The sequence below is a fragment of the Aplidium turbinatum genome, chromosome 10, assembly GCF_918807975.1.
Source record: "Aplidium turbinatum chromosome 10, kaAplTurb1.1, whole genome shotgun sequence".
Taxonomy (NCBI): domain Eukaryota; kingdom Metazoa; phylum Chordata; class Ascidiacea; order Aplousobranchia; family Polyclinidae; genus Aplidium; species Aplidium turbinatum.
This window is the reverse complement of record NC_137481.1, coordinates 6,446,454-6,465,605: the sequence shown is the minus strand read 5'-3', so window position 1 is coordinate 6,465,605 and position 19,152 is coordinate 6,446,454. Positions and strand designations below refer to the sequence as shown.

The following is a 19,152-nucleotide window of genomic DNA, read 5'->3' as shown; positions in this document are numbered from 1 at the left end:
TGCTGATGGCTTCATGTATACGTTGCAGTGTTTGATTGCGCATTTTTCGTATTTAATAATTGTTTAATAAAAATCTTCATCCTGCCACCTCGTGTAGCCTACCTTCTCAAACAAAAGAGCTTGCTGTGGGACTGTGGGTTCTTTGCTGTAGCCTAGGCTACTTGCAAAGTCAGGCACTGCACACCAAAATTTTAACCACCCGCTTCAATATAGGCTAAGGTATGATTTTTTTACTGATGTTTAGTGTAGTTATTATTTGACTTAACTCTTTCGCAACCACCGAGGTCAAGACGTTTAATCTAAATAACCAGACATTTTTCACACAAATCTGTTGTATTTACGTCGTAAAAACATCTCATGTGATCGACGTAGACGCACAATCTTGACATCAAATGAAAGCATACATCTTCAGCTATCTGAAGATGCAAAGCTTTGCAATAAAATTTAAAACATTCAATGTACGACTAGCAACTTTCCATACGGTGTTTTTTCTAATTTCTAAAAAAATTAAAAATTGGCAGAAAAGTGTATATACTTCATTATAATCTTTACTACCCAGTACCCAAGCATGATAAAATAATTTGAAAATATATGTAGTTTAATCGAATGCCAAAACAATTCTGCACATGAGAAAAATTTTACTTCGTTTCTGCGCGCAATGCTTTAGGAGGTACAGCAGAATGATTATGGAAAAAATTTGGAAAATTTTAAGCAAAACGTTTACGTAATTTAGCCTACAGTCTTTTTGATCGAGAAACATTTTGTGTGAAAAGCATTGCCGGTTTAAGCAGCTTCACTCACGGAAGCCATGATATAATTTTCTGGCAAGCTGCCATGCTGTTACAATCTACATACTTTACTAGGAATAGCACCTAAATGACCGGGCGCCACAGTGCTCCGCACCTAAATATCCAGACGCCACAGTGTGCGCGCCTATTAGACCAGCGCCTAAAAGACTTGCTCCCTGGTATCATGACTCATTTTTGTGTTGCTGAAGCACTGAAGCAGTAGTGATTTAGTGCAGCCAAATTAGTCGCAGTTAGGTGCAGCCCAACGCCAACCCATACAAACGCAAGTAGAAAAATAAAAGTTTCAAATACCAACAGAGTGGAAATATGTTGGCTTGTAGAAGGCAGCGACCAAACATGGCATTTTGATGCGGTAGTTTTGGTGGCTATTTGACAACTTCCCAGTGTGCGATGGCCGCAGAGCTTAGAGGCTTGCAGATATAACCTGTGTTGGTGCAGACTTTCAGTGTTGCATCTACTCAGCAGGTGGAATGAATGCACATTAGCTGTTTTCTAGAAGATAACGAGAAAAACATTAAAAAAAACAACAGGTCAGAGGTTCATTCGAAAACTGTGGCTGACATAATGAAATGAATGGAAATGGGCTGTCAGGTTTACTATCAAGATAACAGCCGTCAGCTAATGTACATTCACCTTCCTAAAACACAGTTTAAACATAAACATGGGAATCCCCACCTAAATGCTTCCTACAATTTCTCTAAATAAACAAAAGCAACACCAAAATTGTCATCTTCAAACAGGTTATTTCTGAAACGACGTGTCTGAATTGGCAGCACTGAATCATCTACATCGAATTGTTGTAGACCTGTCTAAGACTGGCGTTTTTTTTCAGTTGCTGAATTGTGTTTATAGATTAGGAGTTACCTTATTTTATAATTGTGCCACCTTGCTAATTTTTTGTTGCACCAACATGCCGACTCAAACTTCAGATGATGCAAGTTTTTTAAATGAAGAAATTACTTTTGCTTCAGAAATACCTATCAACGTTGACAACCCTCATGAAAAGTACAATTTTCCAAAGGTAACTTTTTGTGGGCCATTGAGCAATTTTGCACAGAGAAAGCTGAGAATTTACACTTGTTTGTTTAATAGAAATTGCTGTTTTTACTTCAACTGTTGATCAAAGTTTTGGTTTTCCATAAAAAAGTCTTGTAGTGCACGTTCGTTCACTGCAACCCAAAATAATGGTAGTGTTTCTTTGAAGCCCAATCTCTCCAGTCACTAACAAACAATGACACTTTAATACACACATGCTAATTTAGTCCTAATGTTTGTTACTTAAAGACCTACTCCCACAATTGAGTGACACAAGAACTTGCTGTTCTTTTAATTTTTATTTGTTATCCATTTGGTATTTTGGATTGTATAATTTTCTCATATATTTTGCGTTGTTTACCGTATATGATCATGTGTTGATGTCTGCTTGATGTAGTATGTCTTGTGCTGTTGAAAAAACTACGCAAATATGCAAAAATTGCTCAAATGACAAAAAAGGATTTCATCTTACTTGCAAATAAACAACTGTTCGACTTTCACAGCTTAAAAGCAGTAAATAGTTTCTGTAAATTCACATTTTTATGTTTTCTTAATCTATTGTATATATAGAGTTTCATTCAAATTGTTTGAAGCACTAATCTTCCTCTCTTTAAAGGCGGAGCTCCATTGTCACCTAGACGGCAGCTTCAGAGTTGAAACCGTCATTGATCTTGCAAAGTAAGTCCGGTTGTGATGTTTATGACGTGTAATGAACTGATGATGTGATGTTCATGATGTCAAAGCTACGATAGACTTTGTGGTGTTTTACTTTATAGCAACGAATGCAAAAAAAATATCAAGAAACTTTTGCTGTGCAACAACGTAGCAGTACCAGTTTTCACATTACAAAGTGTACACACAGGACTTCTTGGGTTAAATCGATATCTGTAAGGAATTTTAAGTAACTGCAACTGTTAGTTTGCCCCCGGGCTTAGGTATCAGCAAATCAACATCAACTTCTTGTGTCTTTAAAAAGTATTAGACAATATTAATGCAGTTAGTCATCATACATTAGACCCTCATCCATGCAATACATGTGCGAGTGCAATTCTGCAAAAACGATCTTCCATTAAGATTGCTCTGCAAAATTATTACTATGGTCTTCCTGCATCGTTTCAGTTATTTCCAAAATGCTGTCGAGTTTAAAGAAAGCGTTGAGAGTTATATACTTTTCTTTCTATTTGTTGAAGCCACTATAAATTTAAAATTCTTTTAACAGGAAAAGAGGCATCCCATTACCTTCCTACGATCCAAATGTACTCATTTCAAAACATTGCAACGTGAATCGGAAGAAGGATCTTGCTGAATACTTAAACAGTTTTGGTACTTTTGTACCGGCCTTTGCGTAAGTATTGCATACTCTGCTCTCCTTCAGGCCTACATTTGACCATTTGAGTGCTACCACTAACCTAGATGGGTGGTGTTGCATACGTTGCATGCAAGTTTGTGCATGTCATAGTTTATTAATAATAAACATTGAACAGCTTGGTTTGTTTCGAATGTATAGAGGTAATATTATCTATTGCAAACTAGCCGAAACCAATCAGGTTTTAAATTTTTACCTGCCTCTGTATTTTCTATGTTTAAACAACTCAATGTGAGTACGGTATATTTATTATGAGTGTTACTTTTTGATTTTATGAAAGAATAATGTAGGTGTTTACCCAGATAACAAAATCAGTCATTTTTACATTGAGGGAGATTGCTGCCTGGGATTTATACATAGGTATTTTCACCGTAATTATGCGTTGTTTTCGGCACTTTACAAAGCAGACAATTTTAGCGCTGCTGTGTGCTAAGCAAGAACAAGACTTTGTGCCGTTTTATAAAGCCATTTCCATGACAAGGCATCGACAGGGTATCGAACCCTAGTCGGTCGGCTTAAGGGAGGAACCCTAACTCAATGGAGCTTACTCCTAAATATGATGAAGCAAAATCTACAATGATAAGCTAAATTTGGTAACTGGATCTAATTAAATCAAATTCGTAACAGAAAAGAGATTGTTCTGCATAGAACAGATCAGAATGTTAATCGTATAGCATAAGAACAATACTGATTTTAAATTTGCTAAGCGTAGCAGAATAGCCTGTTTGTTAGTGGACCAAATATCAATACAGTAGCCTACCAGACTTTAACCTTTGCGCAATACACGATCAGCATTTGTCGGTCTAGCTTTTAGTCAGCCTGTTCAAACTGCTTTTTGAATAATAATTGTTGTTTGCGCTTGGCAGTTTGCATTGAAATGATACACTCCTAAAGTTCCAGAGCGATTATTATTTATTAACTGATTGACTAAAGCAGCGTTTTATCAGCAGTTGTCAACTTTTTCGTCTAGGCCATTTTGTTGCTGTCACAGCAGTCGGGGACCATTCCATTTTTTTTTTTTGTAAAACCTAAATGTATCCTGACGAAGTATCTAAAAACTTCACACTTTTTAGTTCTGTTAAAAATATTCACCTACGCCCAATCTTTCTGTTAAAGCTTTGAAAAACAAGTTTTTTACTGAAAAGTTTGCGTTAGGTCAAAATATCATTGTTGGGCCTAAAAATGCACAAAAAGCGATCAAAACAGAGTTAAATTAGCCAGAATTTTTGTGGAACAATCTTTCCAGACTCCCTGCGAACTAGTTTCATTTTCCGACCTTGAGTTTTACTTGTCTGTTTTATTTTGCAAATCTAGTATGCAGTGTTGTACGTTGACGCCGTCAATTTGACGGCGTCAACTTTTTGTTGACGCTGAGGCTAGCGCCGTCAATTTATTTTTCAGTTGACGGAAGTGATAGCGCCGTCAACTATTTTGCCGATTTTAAGCGTCAAGCGCTAAGCGTCAATTTTTGTTTTCATGGAAAATCTCGTTTCACAATAAGAGTTTCACAATGTATTCTTGCCAGCGCGACTCATCCGAATTACCAGTTTTTGCGTTGGTTGGAATGGCTCCCTGGAATACATGCGGAAGAAGTTCGCCAAATGGTGATCACCCATGTATTGAGAACGAGGGATCAGAGACTGAAAGCGAAAAATCCATGAATGGCATCGCGGACGTTGAATATACTTTATTTCCAGAGATCTATGCCCCTGAAAAGAGCGATGTTGGTGCAGTGGACCTCGTTAAAAGATTTATACATGCTAAACTATCACAGCATGCTTGGAACAGTGATACCTTTTTGATTAAACGTTTTCAACTTGTTTTTGAAATACAACACACCAATACCAACCAGCGCTGCTGTGGAACGCATGTTTTTACTTGGAAAGGACAATATGCGCAGGGGCGCCGGAACCGGGGGTGGAGCAGGGGGAGCGGATGCCCCCCTGCCCTCAAATTTCTGTGGATGGGGAGGGAAGAGGGGGCAATGGTGCCCTTTTAAGGTCATGTAAGCTACTGCACACTTTGCAATATAACAATTTATGCTATTCGCTTTTAACCTAATTATAATGTTCTATTTTTGCCTCAAAATAATATTCACGACACAAAATTCTCCATCACAGTAAGTTATATTACATCATTATAAAATAGCATGATGCCCTTCCGTGCCATTGTTCTTTGTATAGCGGACACTTGTATCATTACTCGATAATGAGCTGATAGATGAGCATTATCGCTATATCTTACCTTAAAACTTAAAAAAAAAAATTGGCCTTTCAGCAACAAAAGTGCCCTTTTTTCAGACTCCTGCCCCTCCAGTCAAAAATCGCTCCGGCGCCCCTGAATATGCGTCCCAAACGCAGCAGATTGTCAGACAAACGTTTTGAAATGCTTGTTTTTCTGCAAGGAAATAACTAATTATATAGGCTGAGCAGCTAATTACAATACAATACAGCAGCTAATTATAATTACACACTGATATAAAAATTGTCGATAGGCTAAGTAGCCTAAATAATGTCAAACTCCGTTTTTCCTATCGCCGCTTCGTAAGAGAAAAAGAATTGGAGATTGCTGCCCTTGGGTATTGAACAAATGCAGCTGCAATCTCTTGTAACTATATAGTATATATAAATCGCATTGCAGGCAATAGATAGCATGTTTCAATACGATTTACAATGCTTGCAACTTAATGTCACACACTGTAATTTATCAATTACATGTTTCAAATTCAGAAGACTTTCAGACCTTTTAAAAATGCTTTGCGAACCCCTGAGGTTTAGTTTATAACCAATTAACTTAGTTATTTATTAATTCTAACTTAATTTATTCATTTCGATCGCTTGCTGCAATGTTTCCAGACAGCAAAATCCGTCATTTTTACATTGATTTAACATTGATTCAACGTCAATATCTGCAGACGTTGAATCAATGTAAAAATGACTGATTTTGTTGTCTGGGTTATTTTGCCAGAGCACAGTGGTTGCTAACGTTTAACGTTGTTTGCTGGCGGTTACCCTGGTCACTATTTTACGGTAGTTATGCGTCATTTTAATGTTTGTACATCTTTACATATTGCTTTGTGACGTCAGCTTGTCATTACGCAACAGCGCTTGAATTTTGTAGAATAAGACATGCATGCATATTCGTATAAAAACTTAGCTTATTTTGCTAACGTTTTTGCTCAGGAGCAAGGACTGATATGTTGGTCTTTGCTTTGATCCAGGTTTGAAAATTCGTGTGTTGTTTTGTGATGGACTGGACCAATGAATCTTCAGTGAATAGGTCACTAAACTGCGATAGCATATGTGCTATGTAGCTTGAACAAAACCATATAGTAACCTCAGTTTGTTTAAAAATAAAATAATTACCCAAGTCTAAGTTTATCTATTACCGATACGTTAATGGTTAATATGATAGTAAACTAAAGTTATTTTATTGAAAAATATAGGGTAACTTTTTAACTTGAGTTGTACGTTTATTGAGAGCACAATCTGTTCATTCGTGGGTTGAACTTAATCGCGTTATGTCTACAGAGGATGCAAGGATGCCATTGCGCGAGTGACTCGTGAAGCGATTGAAGACAAGGCGAAAAATGGAATGAGATACATAGAGTTCCGGTATTCCCCTCAACTTCTTGCCAATTGTGACGTCACACCAATGATTCATTGCCAGGAAAAGTAAGGACCTCAGTGGGGTTATTCCGATAAATGAGACGTGTAGCGGTAGTGCTTGTCTGTGGCCTCCACGCACACAATGGAATGAAAATAGGCCGAGCTTGCTTTTTTTCAATACGGTACATGGGCATTGGGCATACGAAGCCGAGTAACGTAATCTAACTTAACATATTCACGTTTATTTTAGCTTTTACAGAAAACAAAAACTACACAAATTATACATCGAACGTTTTCGACATCACATGATGTCCTATTCAGGAAGACGTCCTCTTTTTTAAAGACCTAGTTCAAAATACAGCAATACTGCTTTCATTTTTAAAAGTTATCTCGAGAGTTTTTCCGTCCAAGAAAGAGTGTACTGTATATGTCAGAAAATATTGACATTTTTATATTCTTTGCAAAAAGTTACAGTTTTTCTGTTTTTGCTTCCACAGAGGCGATGTGACGACAAGAGACGTTGTTGATACAGTGTGCAAAGCTGGTCTTTCCGCTCAAAAGGAATTCAACATTGAAGTCCGTTTCATACTTTGTTGCATCATCAGCTTTCCAGGTATAAAAGTGCTATGCAACTGTCACGCTCAATTGGCTTTGATTGAGTGCCGCAACTAAAATATCAAGTGGCATTTTCAAAAGAGTTTTTGCATTATGGCCTCTTCGGCCAATCACATTTTTTATCGTTATTCAATTATTCAAGCCTTATCAAAGCTCAGAAATGCATTACATGGCCCCAAGGGAACAACTTGTTTGTGTGTAGTGTACATTTTTGTAACCACTGGGTGTAAACCATTCATTTTTAACTTGGTAGTATATTTTTGTGTTGTAGTTTTGGTAGGTCTTGGTTCGATTTCAGGACGGGTCACACCACATTGCAAAGGCTTGCACATTGTTGCTGATATTTTCAAAATTAGAGCCGTTCAAAGGCAGGAAATATATGTAATCCATCACATTTTTCGATAGATGCCGCATGTCATGCCAAGTTGTCACACTGTAGTAACTCTACGAAAGCACTGTTCTTAACAAATAAACTTGAATTGAACCCATTGTTGTCATTGATTAAATTAACCCCTTATTAAATTCCTTAACATAGTTCCATGCATCCAATAATAAGGATTCTTTCCTCAAGGTTCGTTCAAAAAGTTGTATCATCTTCTTTTTTTCCAAATTAAGATTGGTCCATGGAAGTTGCTCGCCTGTGCCAGGAGTTTGCTGACCGTGGAGTGGTTGGATTGGATGTTGCTGGTGCTGGAGATGAAGAAGGAAAGGAGATTTTGGAACACCGGGATGCATTTGACGTATTGTTTAGTAAACTTGTTGGCTTAGTTTGTCGTTATGTTGCACTTTACTTTTGGCCCATTCAAGTTCTTGATTAAGAAAAGTGATGTTTTAGTTTCAAGATTCTTTGGTTTCTAAATAATTCATTTTTTTAAGTGGTAGTCAAAGGCCTGGGTTTTTTGTAAAGTTTGATTGCTTAAAACAGCATGACATTCTTTTGAACTAAAAGACTACTGTAAATCGAGAACTATCGTTTCACAGCACCTTACGAAGTTTCAACCAGCTTGGCTTGTAACATTGGCTATGTTGTTTGTTATTGAGAGTTGCATCAATCGGTGAGAAAATAGAATTGAAAAATCTTTTTTAGTTTTGTGAAAAGCATGGAATTCATATCACAGCACACGCTGGGGAGAATGGTTGCGCGAAGGAAGTTCAAAGAGTAAGTAGCGATAAACTAAAGAACTCATTTCACAATGTAGATGTTGACGACCTGTTTTAGCCTGATGCTACGAGTTCGCGGTGGTAGTAGCGGTTTGCACTAGCTTTCGCAAATCAGTTCTCATTCATATGCTATGACGAAAGGTGTTGAAGTCAGTGAGTCGTTGTTTTATGCGGCTCTTTTGTTTGGCTTGAGGCTGCTGTCTGTGGAGTTTCTGTGTTGTTAGGCGTTATTGCTGTGAAATTTTGTGGAATCAGTTGATTACTAACTTAGGTGGCGTAGTTCTTCCCTTTCGGCACGGTTGTTGATTTTTGGATTCTGTCTGCTCATAAAAATGGCTTCTTTGAAGCTAGTTGTAGGCTACCGCGTCGTTTTCTCTGGCAATGATTGTGTAGGGTTTTTACGTTTCTAGGTCCCCTTTAGTGTAGGGATTTGTCTAACTTATGTCCCCAGCGTAGGGTTTGGCTGTCTAATTTTCGTAATTTGTTTATAAAAAGAAAAAATAATATTGAGAGACTCTGAGTCTCTAATAAAAAGGATAATTTAAAAAGAATAATTTAGGCTTCTGGCTGTCTAGTCTAGGGTTATGACTTCCTACATTAAGCTAAACGAATTAAATAAAACTAATCATTTTTTTTAAATCAAAGTTACAAATACGGGAAATTGAAATATATGTCTAACTAACTTAATTTAATTTATTGCAACCGGTGTCAGAATAGCGACATTCTCCAGTTGGGAATTTTAGTTCTCTCCTTCTGCCGTTTAAAATCTCTGTTTTATATATTTATGTTATCAGCATTTTCCAATTCCCCGCTTATTTCATAATGTAGTTCCTTTTTATCAGTAATAGCTTATCGTGAGAATTATTAAGCGAAGCCAGTTACACAATTATATCGCTTCAGAAATACGTTTGTGGTGAGCTAATTCTGTGAGAGTGGCATTTCTGGGAAAGCGTGGCCTAGATTCCGTGAGAACAGAATTTAGGTTTTGAATTTGCAGCGTTGAAATGCATTTTGCAATTCTGATAAGTTTCGGTTAAATGTTAAAATGTAAATTTGTTAGTTAAAAACATGGTACATGTTACAATTGCAAACTCAAAGTCGGCGTGGCACTGTTGTTGATGATCAAAAATCGAACTTTTGTCTGAGCTAAAGTATTCTTTCAGGCGGAGTAGAGTAGGCGGATCGTGCTGCCTATGTAGCTTTCCCTGCATTTCTTGCAGATCAACAACCGTGCCGAAAGGGAAGGTTGTTCTACGTCACCTAATCTATTAATGAACTAAATCAACAAAATTTTACAGCAATAACGCAACACAGAAACTCAGCAGCCTCAAGCCAAACAAAAGAGCCGCATAAAACGATTCACTGACTTCAACACCATTCGTCATGACATGACTGCTATGACATAGCACATAGCATAGGAACTATGTTCCGAAAGCTAGTGCAATTCGCTATTACCACAACGAACTTGTAGCATCAGGCTAAAGCAGGTCGTTAATAATAATATCTACATTGTGAAGTAAGCATTGATCATACTGCTAAAGGAAAAACTCAATCTATTGCTTAATTTGAACTAATATCTTGCACAAGCTGTCTTGTTCCATCTGATTAATCAATGCCCAATGTAAAGTAGCCTTCGCGGCTGCTGGAATACAGATTGCACTCATTAGAGTTACATATGGCTTCAGGTCAAACCTCAAAAATTATCCAAACTAAAAAACAAAGTAAAAAGTTCAATTTTCTCAAAGGCTTAAATTGACAATATGAAGATACGTATATGAAGATATATGAAGATACGCGTCCGAAACTACCACAATAACAATGATGAATAACGAACAGCTTGTGTGGTCATGTAGGATTGTTACAATTCTGAATTTTTTGATACGTATATGAAGATATATGAAGATACGTGTCCGAAAATACCGCAATAACAATGATGAATAACGAACAGCTTGTGTGGTCATGTAGGATTGTTACAATTCTTTGATACGCGCCTTTAGATATTTTAGGTATCCTCTTCCTGTACGTGTATTTTTTCTTTTTTTTTCTCTGATGTAACTCCATAGTTCATATGGATGTGTAACATGGGTGCATATCTGAAGCAAGTAAATAAAAAAATATATATGATTTTTGTTCATTTTGCTGATGTCTAACCCTCACAATATGGGGAACAAAGGACAGCAAACCGTGTACTAACTAACTTTACACAATAGTTAAATGCTTCACATGTTGTTTCATTGCGTTGACATCAACTTAACGCGGTTTCTATTCCAGGCAATGGATATTTTACGGGCTAAGAGAATTGGTCACGGATACCATGTTGTAAAAGACAGCGCAATCTACGAGGAAGCGAAAATGAAAAACATTCACTTCGAAGTGTGTCCTCTCTCCAGTTATCTGACGTCTGCCATCGATGCAGATTTGACGCGACATCCTGCCATCAGGTCAGTTAGAACCGGTTGTAAGTGACCGGTTTTTACCAACAGCTTCTTTCGGTATTGTGTCGTGTACGCTTCGCTTATAGAACGGGACTTTACAATAGCCTGAGATGATTTTGAAAGTTTTCTCTCCACACGACACAACAGCAACATACTATGCTGCAACAACCGGTTCGCTTGTTGTGGATAACTCTAAGGATCTGTTCGCGCGCACCAGATAAAAGTGACACTACTAATGACAATTAACAATTGAGAACATGCCACAAATGGTTATTATATTGTGTTGCAATTACATCCCAACCGTGGCACTTTGTGTTTGATTGCCTCCTATCTTAACAACTTACAAAGCTCCAGCATATCGCGGATAGGATTCATTACTTGGTAAAGTTTTTGTATTTGCTTATATATTAAATTTGTTGCCAGCAAAACAAGATCAACATTTCGTACCTTATAGATTTATGGAAGACAGAGTCAACTTTTCATTGAGCACTGACGACGGGGGAGCTCAGCACAGCACGATTTTTGATGATTACGAAATTGCTACGAGCAAATTTAACTTCACTATATCAGATATCCAGCGATTGGTGAGTGTTAATAAGTTACTTATTTTCTTTAAATATTAATTTGTTATTATTAATGAACAATTATTCTAGGTAAAGACTCATTTGAGTACATTTATATCGTCACTATTTTGTTTAATGTATGATGCGTATCCTAACTCTTTGTTAGATAAGTCAGACAAAAATAAAGGCAAAAATCCTTCATTTTACTTGTCTTTCAGAACTTAAATGCTTTGCAAGCAGCATTCTGTGACGACGATTTGAAAGGACGTTTGTTGGCGGAGTTTAGAGCTGCCTATAAGCTGGGCACACACTTTTAGGCTTTGGTTGATTGTTGTAATCCACACCGCTTTCCGCCACCTATTGATTAAGGTGACTTACATCTTCAAGCTGAAAAGGCCTTATCTTGCGCTATCTTCACAAATTGGTTCTGTAAATCTGTAACCAACCACTGTATAACGAAGTTCATTATCACGGCCGGTTGTGATTTTATACTAATTTAGGCTATTTTACAAGTTGTCTCAGAAGTAGATGAAAAAACAAATACCTCATGCCTCTTGTACAAAATTGAACAGATCCCTGCTGGCAAATCAGTCCGTCGCTTTTAGACGTTAAATCAATGTAAATAAAACTGATTTGCAAGCTGACTCACTCAATCCATAAATTGTTAGCCTAATTTCTTGGTCTACAACCCCCCTCCCAGGTGTGCACGCTTGATTAGTGCAATTTTTGTATTGTATTGACAGTATTACTAATTTGTTGTTATTGTTACTACGCCAAATATAGTTGTGCAGTGATTTTCAACCTTTTTTGCTCTGCAACCCCCTAAGAGCAATCAATGTAGCCTCACGACCCCCCCCCCCCCCCCATAAACATATTGAACAAAAGCATATTTAATGCAAAATTTGACTTACGACGACATCCAGTTATGTCTCGTTTAGCTGGTCTAATGTAAACTTCTGAATCCAAAAACATGTTTTGACGATGTTATTACGGCTTTTTTACATTTTTTGCAATTATTGTTTCTATTTCCGATCAAGCTTGGCTACATGAAAAGAGAAAAAGTAAGCTGCGTTTTGACCCTTCGAATTTATTGCAATCTTTTATGGGTTTATTGAAATCGGCTTCAGTATTGCAACCAGCTAACAGTGAGATGGTTGGTGCTGCATTTTTTGAACAATTAAGCTTGTCAATGCGTGGAACTGTTGCTGAAAGAACTTTAAAAAAATGGCCTACACACTGATTTTTTTTGCCATTGAGTGGTTACTGGTTAAATTTAGTTTGTACAAAGCAACGTATAAGAACTAGGTGAAAAACATCGAATGCTTTTTCAATTTTTAAAACCTTTCAACGTCTGAAAGCCCAATGTAATAACCTCAGGTCGTGGAATGATCGATTGCGAAAAAAGCACAGTTTTTAACCTTTTCTTACAAAAAAGAATTAAAAACAATGCACTGGATATTCAGGCGTCTCGCGACTCCCGGCCCAGGTTGAAAACCCCTGCAAGTAGTAGGTAACCTAATGAGCTACTTATATAAGCTATCCTGGCCAGCAAATCAGTTCTTTTTTTACACTGTAAAAAGTCCCGCTTTGCTGCCTGGAAGGAACTGTTGCTGGCATTCGAGTTATTGCGCTTGTTAATCTGTTGATAGTACATTGCTTTTTTGAATATTTTTTAATAGTGTGCATCGCAATTAATAAACCATTTCTCACGTGACTGAGATTGTCTGCGCAAGTGTGCTTAGACCGGGCCCGCTGAAGACAAAACCTTTTCCGGCCTTCACTACGTTATCAAACATAAACCAAGGTTTGTTTCTGTTGATCGACTTCTTTGAACAAGTTTAATTTGTAGTAGCTCATACTTTTATAAAGCATACGGCGAAGAGTGCATGTGCGGGCACCGGACAGACTTTTTTGCTCTCGACATCGCCGATGTGTACTGCTGTTAGCAAGTACAAATCATGGTGGCCTATATAGCGATTACAGATAGCCTAGCCTACATGCGATTTCAAAGTACGAGCTTCAAACTGGACAACAGTCAGAATCGCAGATGTTAAGCAGAATTGCTAAGGTGTCGCGACCGAGCCATATTTTAAACTGTCCTGCTGTGGTATCACGTACGTTATAACGTCTGTGTTTTGTCGCTGCTACCATTTTCTAAACCTCTACTATGTTTGGCAGAGCCTATATTGTTTTTCGTTGTGATGGTCAGAAATAAAAACAAACTGAACTAATAATAATTAGGTAAGACAATTGGACGACTCTTATGTTTCTGGAAGGAGACCAGACTTCTTTGAAACAAAACTAGATGATGAAGCAATTACTGCTTGTCTTAACTAATTTACTTACGGTACCAAGAAGCTGATTTTTTGCCTTGACTAGTGCTTCTGGAGGAGCCTACAGAGGTTGGCTACTGCTGCAGGTGCTATTCGCTACCATTATGCAGGTGCTATTCGATAACATGCTCCAGTTTTTCCATCAAAAAACGATTTTATTTTTCATCTTAAATTGAAAAGTCCGATTGAAGCAAATGTTACGCCTCTCCGCTACATTGGGAAAAAAGTACCAACGCTACTGCCCATCTCTGGTGATGGCCTATTGTGAGTCTGTAATAGGCTAGGCTATGTAATGTCTACAGACGTTGAATCAGTGCTAAATTTTGCTGTATGGAGGAAGATTGTCCGCCATATGGTCTAATTTTTAGTGCAGAAATGGGGATAGTAATCTTCTTACCAGTGCCATTTCAGTTTTTGAGTTTGAACAAATAGTAGCCTGTTTATTTTGAAATTCGTGTTGCGGGTAATATTCGTGGTTAGGGAAATCACTATACTAGACTAAGTTCTTATTTTACTGTTTGGTGGCAGAAGTGGTAATTTTACCACCAGAAAGCTGAAGTGGACCAGGTACCCAGAAGGGGGCCTGATACTTCCCGGGCCATCCCAATTCGCAAGCGATTGAGCTTTACCCATTTCTTTCGAGGTAGTTCTGCTCCGGGTGGAGCTGTTACATTCAAGCATCACAACTGATGTCACTTTATACCATTTCAGGTACACTTTATTTTTTCGCAACCATGTCAAATAGGAACCTAACATTAAACAGCAAAGAAAACACTTTTAATATTTAAATTAGCCTACTTATGAATCATGATGGGAAACGTAAATTGCCTAGCACATAATTTTTTTTTCTACATATCTGTAAACGTGCACATTTCATCTAATCACAGTAGCAAATCAAACACAAGCGCGATGTCAACTATAAATTTCCAGTTGGTTTCCAAACCACTGCCGGGTCCATTCCATGGTCAACATTAAAGCACCGTTGGCTGGGTACGTTCTGATTATAGTTGGGAGCAGGCCGCTGTACAACGCATGAAAACCTAGAGTACAATAGCAATGTACTTGTTCGTCGTGTAATAATTTACGATACATTTTACACGCAAGTCAAGCTTCACTCTGTCAATCTCGGTGACCGGGCCTGCGTCAGTGATTCAAAGTCTCTACAAGTAGGCTATGCGAAACTGCCAGGAGTAAGCTCTACAAGAAGCTTTCCCAATCCGAGGATGAAGATTCAATCAAACACAACTTACACAAGTGCATTTTTTACATGGTAATCACAAAAAATGGTTCATTTTATGTTGAATTAAGGTAAACATCAACTATCAAGTTTCTTTTCTAACTGGATATTATTTTAGACGGTATGAAAGGGATGTATTGAAACTGTTTTGATTTTAACAATGAAAAAAACAATCACTGAATGTTTGCAAGAATTTTGTCTGGAGCTGTGTCAGACGCGTCGCCCCTTCATCGGCCAATCAGATGATATTGTTTGCTGAATTCGGGTCCAAAGCATAAACAAACTATAAATAGGTGACCAGGCCTATTATTAACTGGAGTCACGAGAATTAACAAGTAGTATCTTGTTACAAAACCAGTGCAGATCACGTACGCTGTTAGACAAAGTAATAAAAACCTGACAACCACTCTCGTCTACCTTCTGTTCTGATGATCGTCGTTAGTGTTCCCATGAATCCTAATTGCTTGCCAGCCGCTGATAAGACTTGAATGCGGGATTTCACTACGTCTATAGGAAAGATGCCAACCCAAAGAAACAAACCAGCTGTACCCCCAGCAAACATCGTCGCCAACATTCCTATTACAAAAGTAACAACATCAATACATAGTCACATAAATAATAACCGCACAAAGATCTAGGAATACTCCCTAGGCCCCTGAACTAATGGGTTACTGAAGAGGGGTTTAGGGTTGAGTTTTATTTCAGTGAAACAAATTTATTCGAAAACGAAACAAACTAAACTCGGGACGAAACCAAAGCTACAAAATTTTGAGCAGAATCAATTTTTGTTCAAACTGATTAAAGTTCAAGCACTACAGATCATGTGGTGAAGTCACGTATTTCCTTAAGCTTTATTGCACTTTTCACTCCCACGTAGAAACGTTCAAAACACAACTTTTGTCTTTATATAAAATTTTCTTCATCTTGGTTTAGTTTCATGACGAATTTAGCTTCGTGATTGTTTAAATAGCGACCTCAAAAAAAGCACTAAGGTGCTTATGAGCTGCAGTAATACTACTTCTTAACAAGACGTTTATGAATCCCACAACATTATCCCTTACCTAAATCATCCTTTGTTTTCCCTTGAGGAGTCAGCAGAGTCCTTGTTTTTTCATAGCCAAAAAAGAACAATAAATACCCAGGCATTTCTCTCGCCCAAGTGCTTGTGAGACCGGAAAATGGCGATCGAATTCCCTCAGTCTTTATCATATGTCGAAGGACACCCCATGGGCCCCTTATAAAACCAAAACAGCTTTAAAAATGCTATTTTAATCAACACTTGACAATAAACGAAATCAGGGAATGCATTCACGACAAACTACCAAATGATCCAGCAAAATTTTGATTATATAAAGCCTGTCAGAAGGTAGAAACTTATCACAATCATGCTAGAGTCATTTAATAATGATTTATGAAATCTGTCAAAAAAAGTTCATGCTATATCATGGGATAAGTGGTAAAATGGTATTGCTTTAAAGTTTAAACAACAATAATGCTAAAGCAAGAATTCCCAATACAGTTGATTCATAGCTTCATAGCACTGAGAATATTTTTTCTTTACAAAATTTATAATGATGTTCAGATGCAAAAACAGTTTTCTGCACATAAATTGCGTTTGCATGTAGGTTGTATAATACTTATTAAGAGATTTAAATACGTCTTTGATGACTACAGGTTTAGCAGGTGCAGTTATAAAACAACAAATATGGATATAACATGATTGTGTGTTTGAACTGAAATGATATTTCTTACATTGGTTCCATTCGAACTTTTCCACTTTTCCGGAGTTCTTTCATTGCTTGCATCCTACACTTTACTAATTCTGTTGGACAAACAACCAAAGACGAAAATATTGAAGCCAAGCTTCCAGCACAAGCTCGTTGAAAATCACTGCAAAAAATAGGAAAGGCTAGAGCTTCTAATTCATATTCTTAAATATTTTCTCCATTGCATCACTTTTAATAGATGATGGTCATAAATCTTACTGTAAATGTATCTCTTGAAAGCAAAGATGTTATTTTCTTAATAAAATATGAGCCAATAAAAGATAATACAAGCAGGACCATCACAATAAATAACAATTAGAATTTTATACTAATAAAGTAGACCTATGATAGAGTATTAAAACAAATACCTTCACATCAGCTACCCTACCTCAGGTTGTTGACTTGTTGATTGGATACGTATCCAACAAACTTTTCCATAACACCCCGAGCAGGAAAGAGAACAGCATTCTCTGAGACATTGCACACAAGCGCTGGGATGGTACCTTTGTATAGACCTTGCAAGCCTTCAGTTTTCAATGTTTGCCGAAAACAATCTACAGTTCCATTGTACATGGAAGGAAAAGTTTGCAGCTTGACTTTCACAGTATCAAGTGGTTGTCCACAGTATACACATGCAGCACCACCTAAAATACAACCATGATATAGATGCCAGAAAAATTGAATTTAAAAAAAAATTTACAAAAAGTTGTAGCACCCTGCATTTCACCTTAGGTCCTTTTAACGTTTGTTACCGTTGTGAAATTTACAGTTGTGCTTCGAGATTTTCACCTTAGGTCTCTTCAACTTTCCTTAGGTTTGTTACCGTCGTGAAATTGTCGTTCTTTTGCATATATGTAACGTTACCCAGTAATTCAAGTAATTTTGTAGTTGTGCTTCGGGATTTTGAAGCGCCATTAGGAATTTGCGTGCCTCAAGAAATCGCATGCCAATAAGCTAAAGCTTTTCGTCTTTTTTCGTCTCTTTAACGTTTTAGCCTACAGATGCTTGATTCCTCAGCGACTATGTATATCGCGTTCTGGCCCACAATTCGACAGAGAATTTTACTTTTAGTGTAGGGAGTATGTCAGAGTACGGTATAATTTTGGTGCAGCTCACTATAATATGATTTTGGTACAGTTAGTGATATTCCTTCTGGCTCTGTCAGTCAACATTCAGAGTGCAGTTTCCTGGGTTGGACTTATGATTTGGATTATGTTCTGTTGTGGAAAGGCGATTGCAATCTTTTAAATTATGTGGTGACAATAAAATCATACATGTAGTAAAGAAGCACAGACGTCGTTCTCGGATCATTTCTGCCACATTGTTGTGCCCAAAATGTTGCTGTAGACTAGTATTACAGCTAGGTATGAGCGGATAAGTTAAGTTACCTGCTGTCCGCTACAAAGTTTTCACTGGACTCAGTTCACTGATTAAGTCAATTGACATGCAATCTCAATGTCACACAACTACTCTGATTTGGTATGCAATCTCACTTACCAGGTATAGTTTTGCCTACCTGAATTTTAATAAAGTTTGATAGGCTGCTACATTAATTACATAATTATTAACATATACCAAAATCATACAAAAGTACCAATTTGTCATGTCAATCAAGGTGTACAAATGAGATCTTTGAGCTTAATATTATAGGAACCATTACCTGCAAAGCCAGATACAAAATCTGTAAAGATTTCTTTTCCACTGTGTGTCATTTTAAACAAATTTGAATAAAAGAATGACACACTTTAATTACTTGGATCAAACCTTTAGGGCTTTAGAGTATGACCATGTGAACAAAGTAACTAAAAGTTTATTGTGAAATCAATGTTCAAACACAACCTAATAATAATTCTAAACAAATTACACATGATTATTTGTTGTAAATACAGTACCGTATTGCGACACACAGATGTATTGAATTGATTAACTTTTTTTTTTAGGTTGGCATAAAATTTATATAATATATAAATTAAGGAACAAAGTTTTGCCAGAATTTAAACCAAAGTATAATAGATGAGATAATTACCTAAGTACCAGACTATATTGTGCTTTACAAGCAGATGGGTTTACTGTAACCTCAATAAGTCAAAACCATGTATTTATTCCAAACATTAGGAAGCCAATACAAATTTTTAACCTTTAAACATTGAATAAAATATTGCTTCTTTAAAAAATTTTACACAAAAAGTAAAAAAAGTAACATCAACTGTCTGTAATTCACCAA

General features: G+C 37.1%; 2 protein-coding genes across 2 annotated transcripts; one reads left to right on the top strand and one right to left on the bottom strand.

Annotated features, from left to right (window-relative positions):
• Positions 1 to 1,646: 1,646 nt before the first annotated feature.
• LOC145778226 (adenosine deaminase-like) lies at positions 1,647 to 13,306 on the top strand. The gene is made up of 10 exons (XM_082589684.1): positions 1,647 to 1,830; positions 2,461 to 2,522; positions 3,064 to 3,189; positions 6,741 to 6,884; positions 7,316 to 7,431; positions 8,049 to 8,173; positions 8,521 to 8,592; positions 10,866 to 11,035; positions 11,484 to 11,613; positions 11,811 to 13,306. Exons 1-10 carry the CDS (start codon positions 1,720 to 1,722, stop codon positions 11,907 to 11,909), a joined length of 1,155 nt encoding a protein of 384 aa, XP_082445810.1. The 5' UTR covers positions 1,647 to 1,719; the 3' UTR covers positions 11,910 to 13,306.
• A 1,326-nt stretch (positions 13,307 to 14,632) lies between these two features.
• Positions 14,633 to 18,767, bottom strand: LOC145778669 (mitochondrial ornithine transporter 1-like). Its single transcript, XM_082590211.1, has 6 exons — positions 18,589 to 18,767; positions 17,317 to 17,572; positions 16,915 to 17,052; positions 16,224 to 16,396; positions 15,580 to 15,738; positions 14,633 to 14,965 (listed from the first exon to the last, which is right to left on the bottom strand). Exons 1-6 carry the CDS (start codon positions 18,638 to 18,640, stop codon positions 14,838 to 14,840), a joined length of 906 nt encoding a protein of 301 aa, XP_082446337.1. The 5' UTR covers positions 18,641 to 18,767; the 3' UTR covers positions 14,633 to 14,837.
• Positions 18,768 to 19,152: the final 385 nt, after the last annotated feature.

What these genes read in the sequence shown, in the direction of transcription:
- LOC145778226 (XM_082589684.1), top strand. Translation starts at nt 1,720, where the DNA reads ATGCCGACTCAAACTTCAGATGATGCAAGTTTTTTAAATGAAGAAATT. An exon ending in ACTTTTGTACCGGCCTTTGC is followed by an intron (nt 3,190 to 6,740) that starts GTAAGTATTGCA and finishes TTATGTCTACAG; the next exon opens with AGGATGCAAGGATGCCATTG. An exon ending in TATCAGATATCCAGCGATTG is followed by an intron (nt 11,614 to 11,810) that starts GTGAGTGTTAAT and finishes CTTGTCTTTCAG; the next exon opens with AACTTAAATGCTTTGCAAGC.
- LOC145778669 (XM_082590211.1), bottom strand. Translation starts at nt 18,640, where the DNA reads ATGACACACAGTGGAAAAGAAATCTTTACAGATTTTGTATCTGGCTTT. An exon ending in CAACAAGTCAACAACCTGAG is followed by an intron (nt 17,053 to 17,316) that starts GTAGGGTAGCTG and finishes TATTTTTTGCAG; the next exon opens with TGATTTTCAACGAGCTTGTG. An exon ending in GACGATCATCAGAACAGAAG is followed by an intron (nt 14,966 to 15,579) that starts GTAGACGAGAGT and finishes ATTGTACTCTAG; the next exon opens with GTTTTCATGCGTTGTACAGC.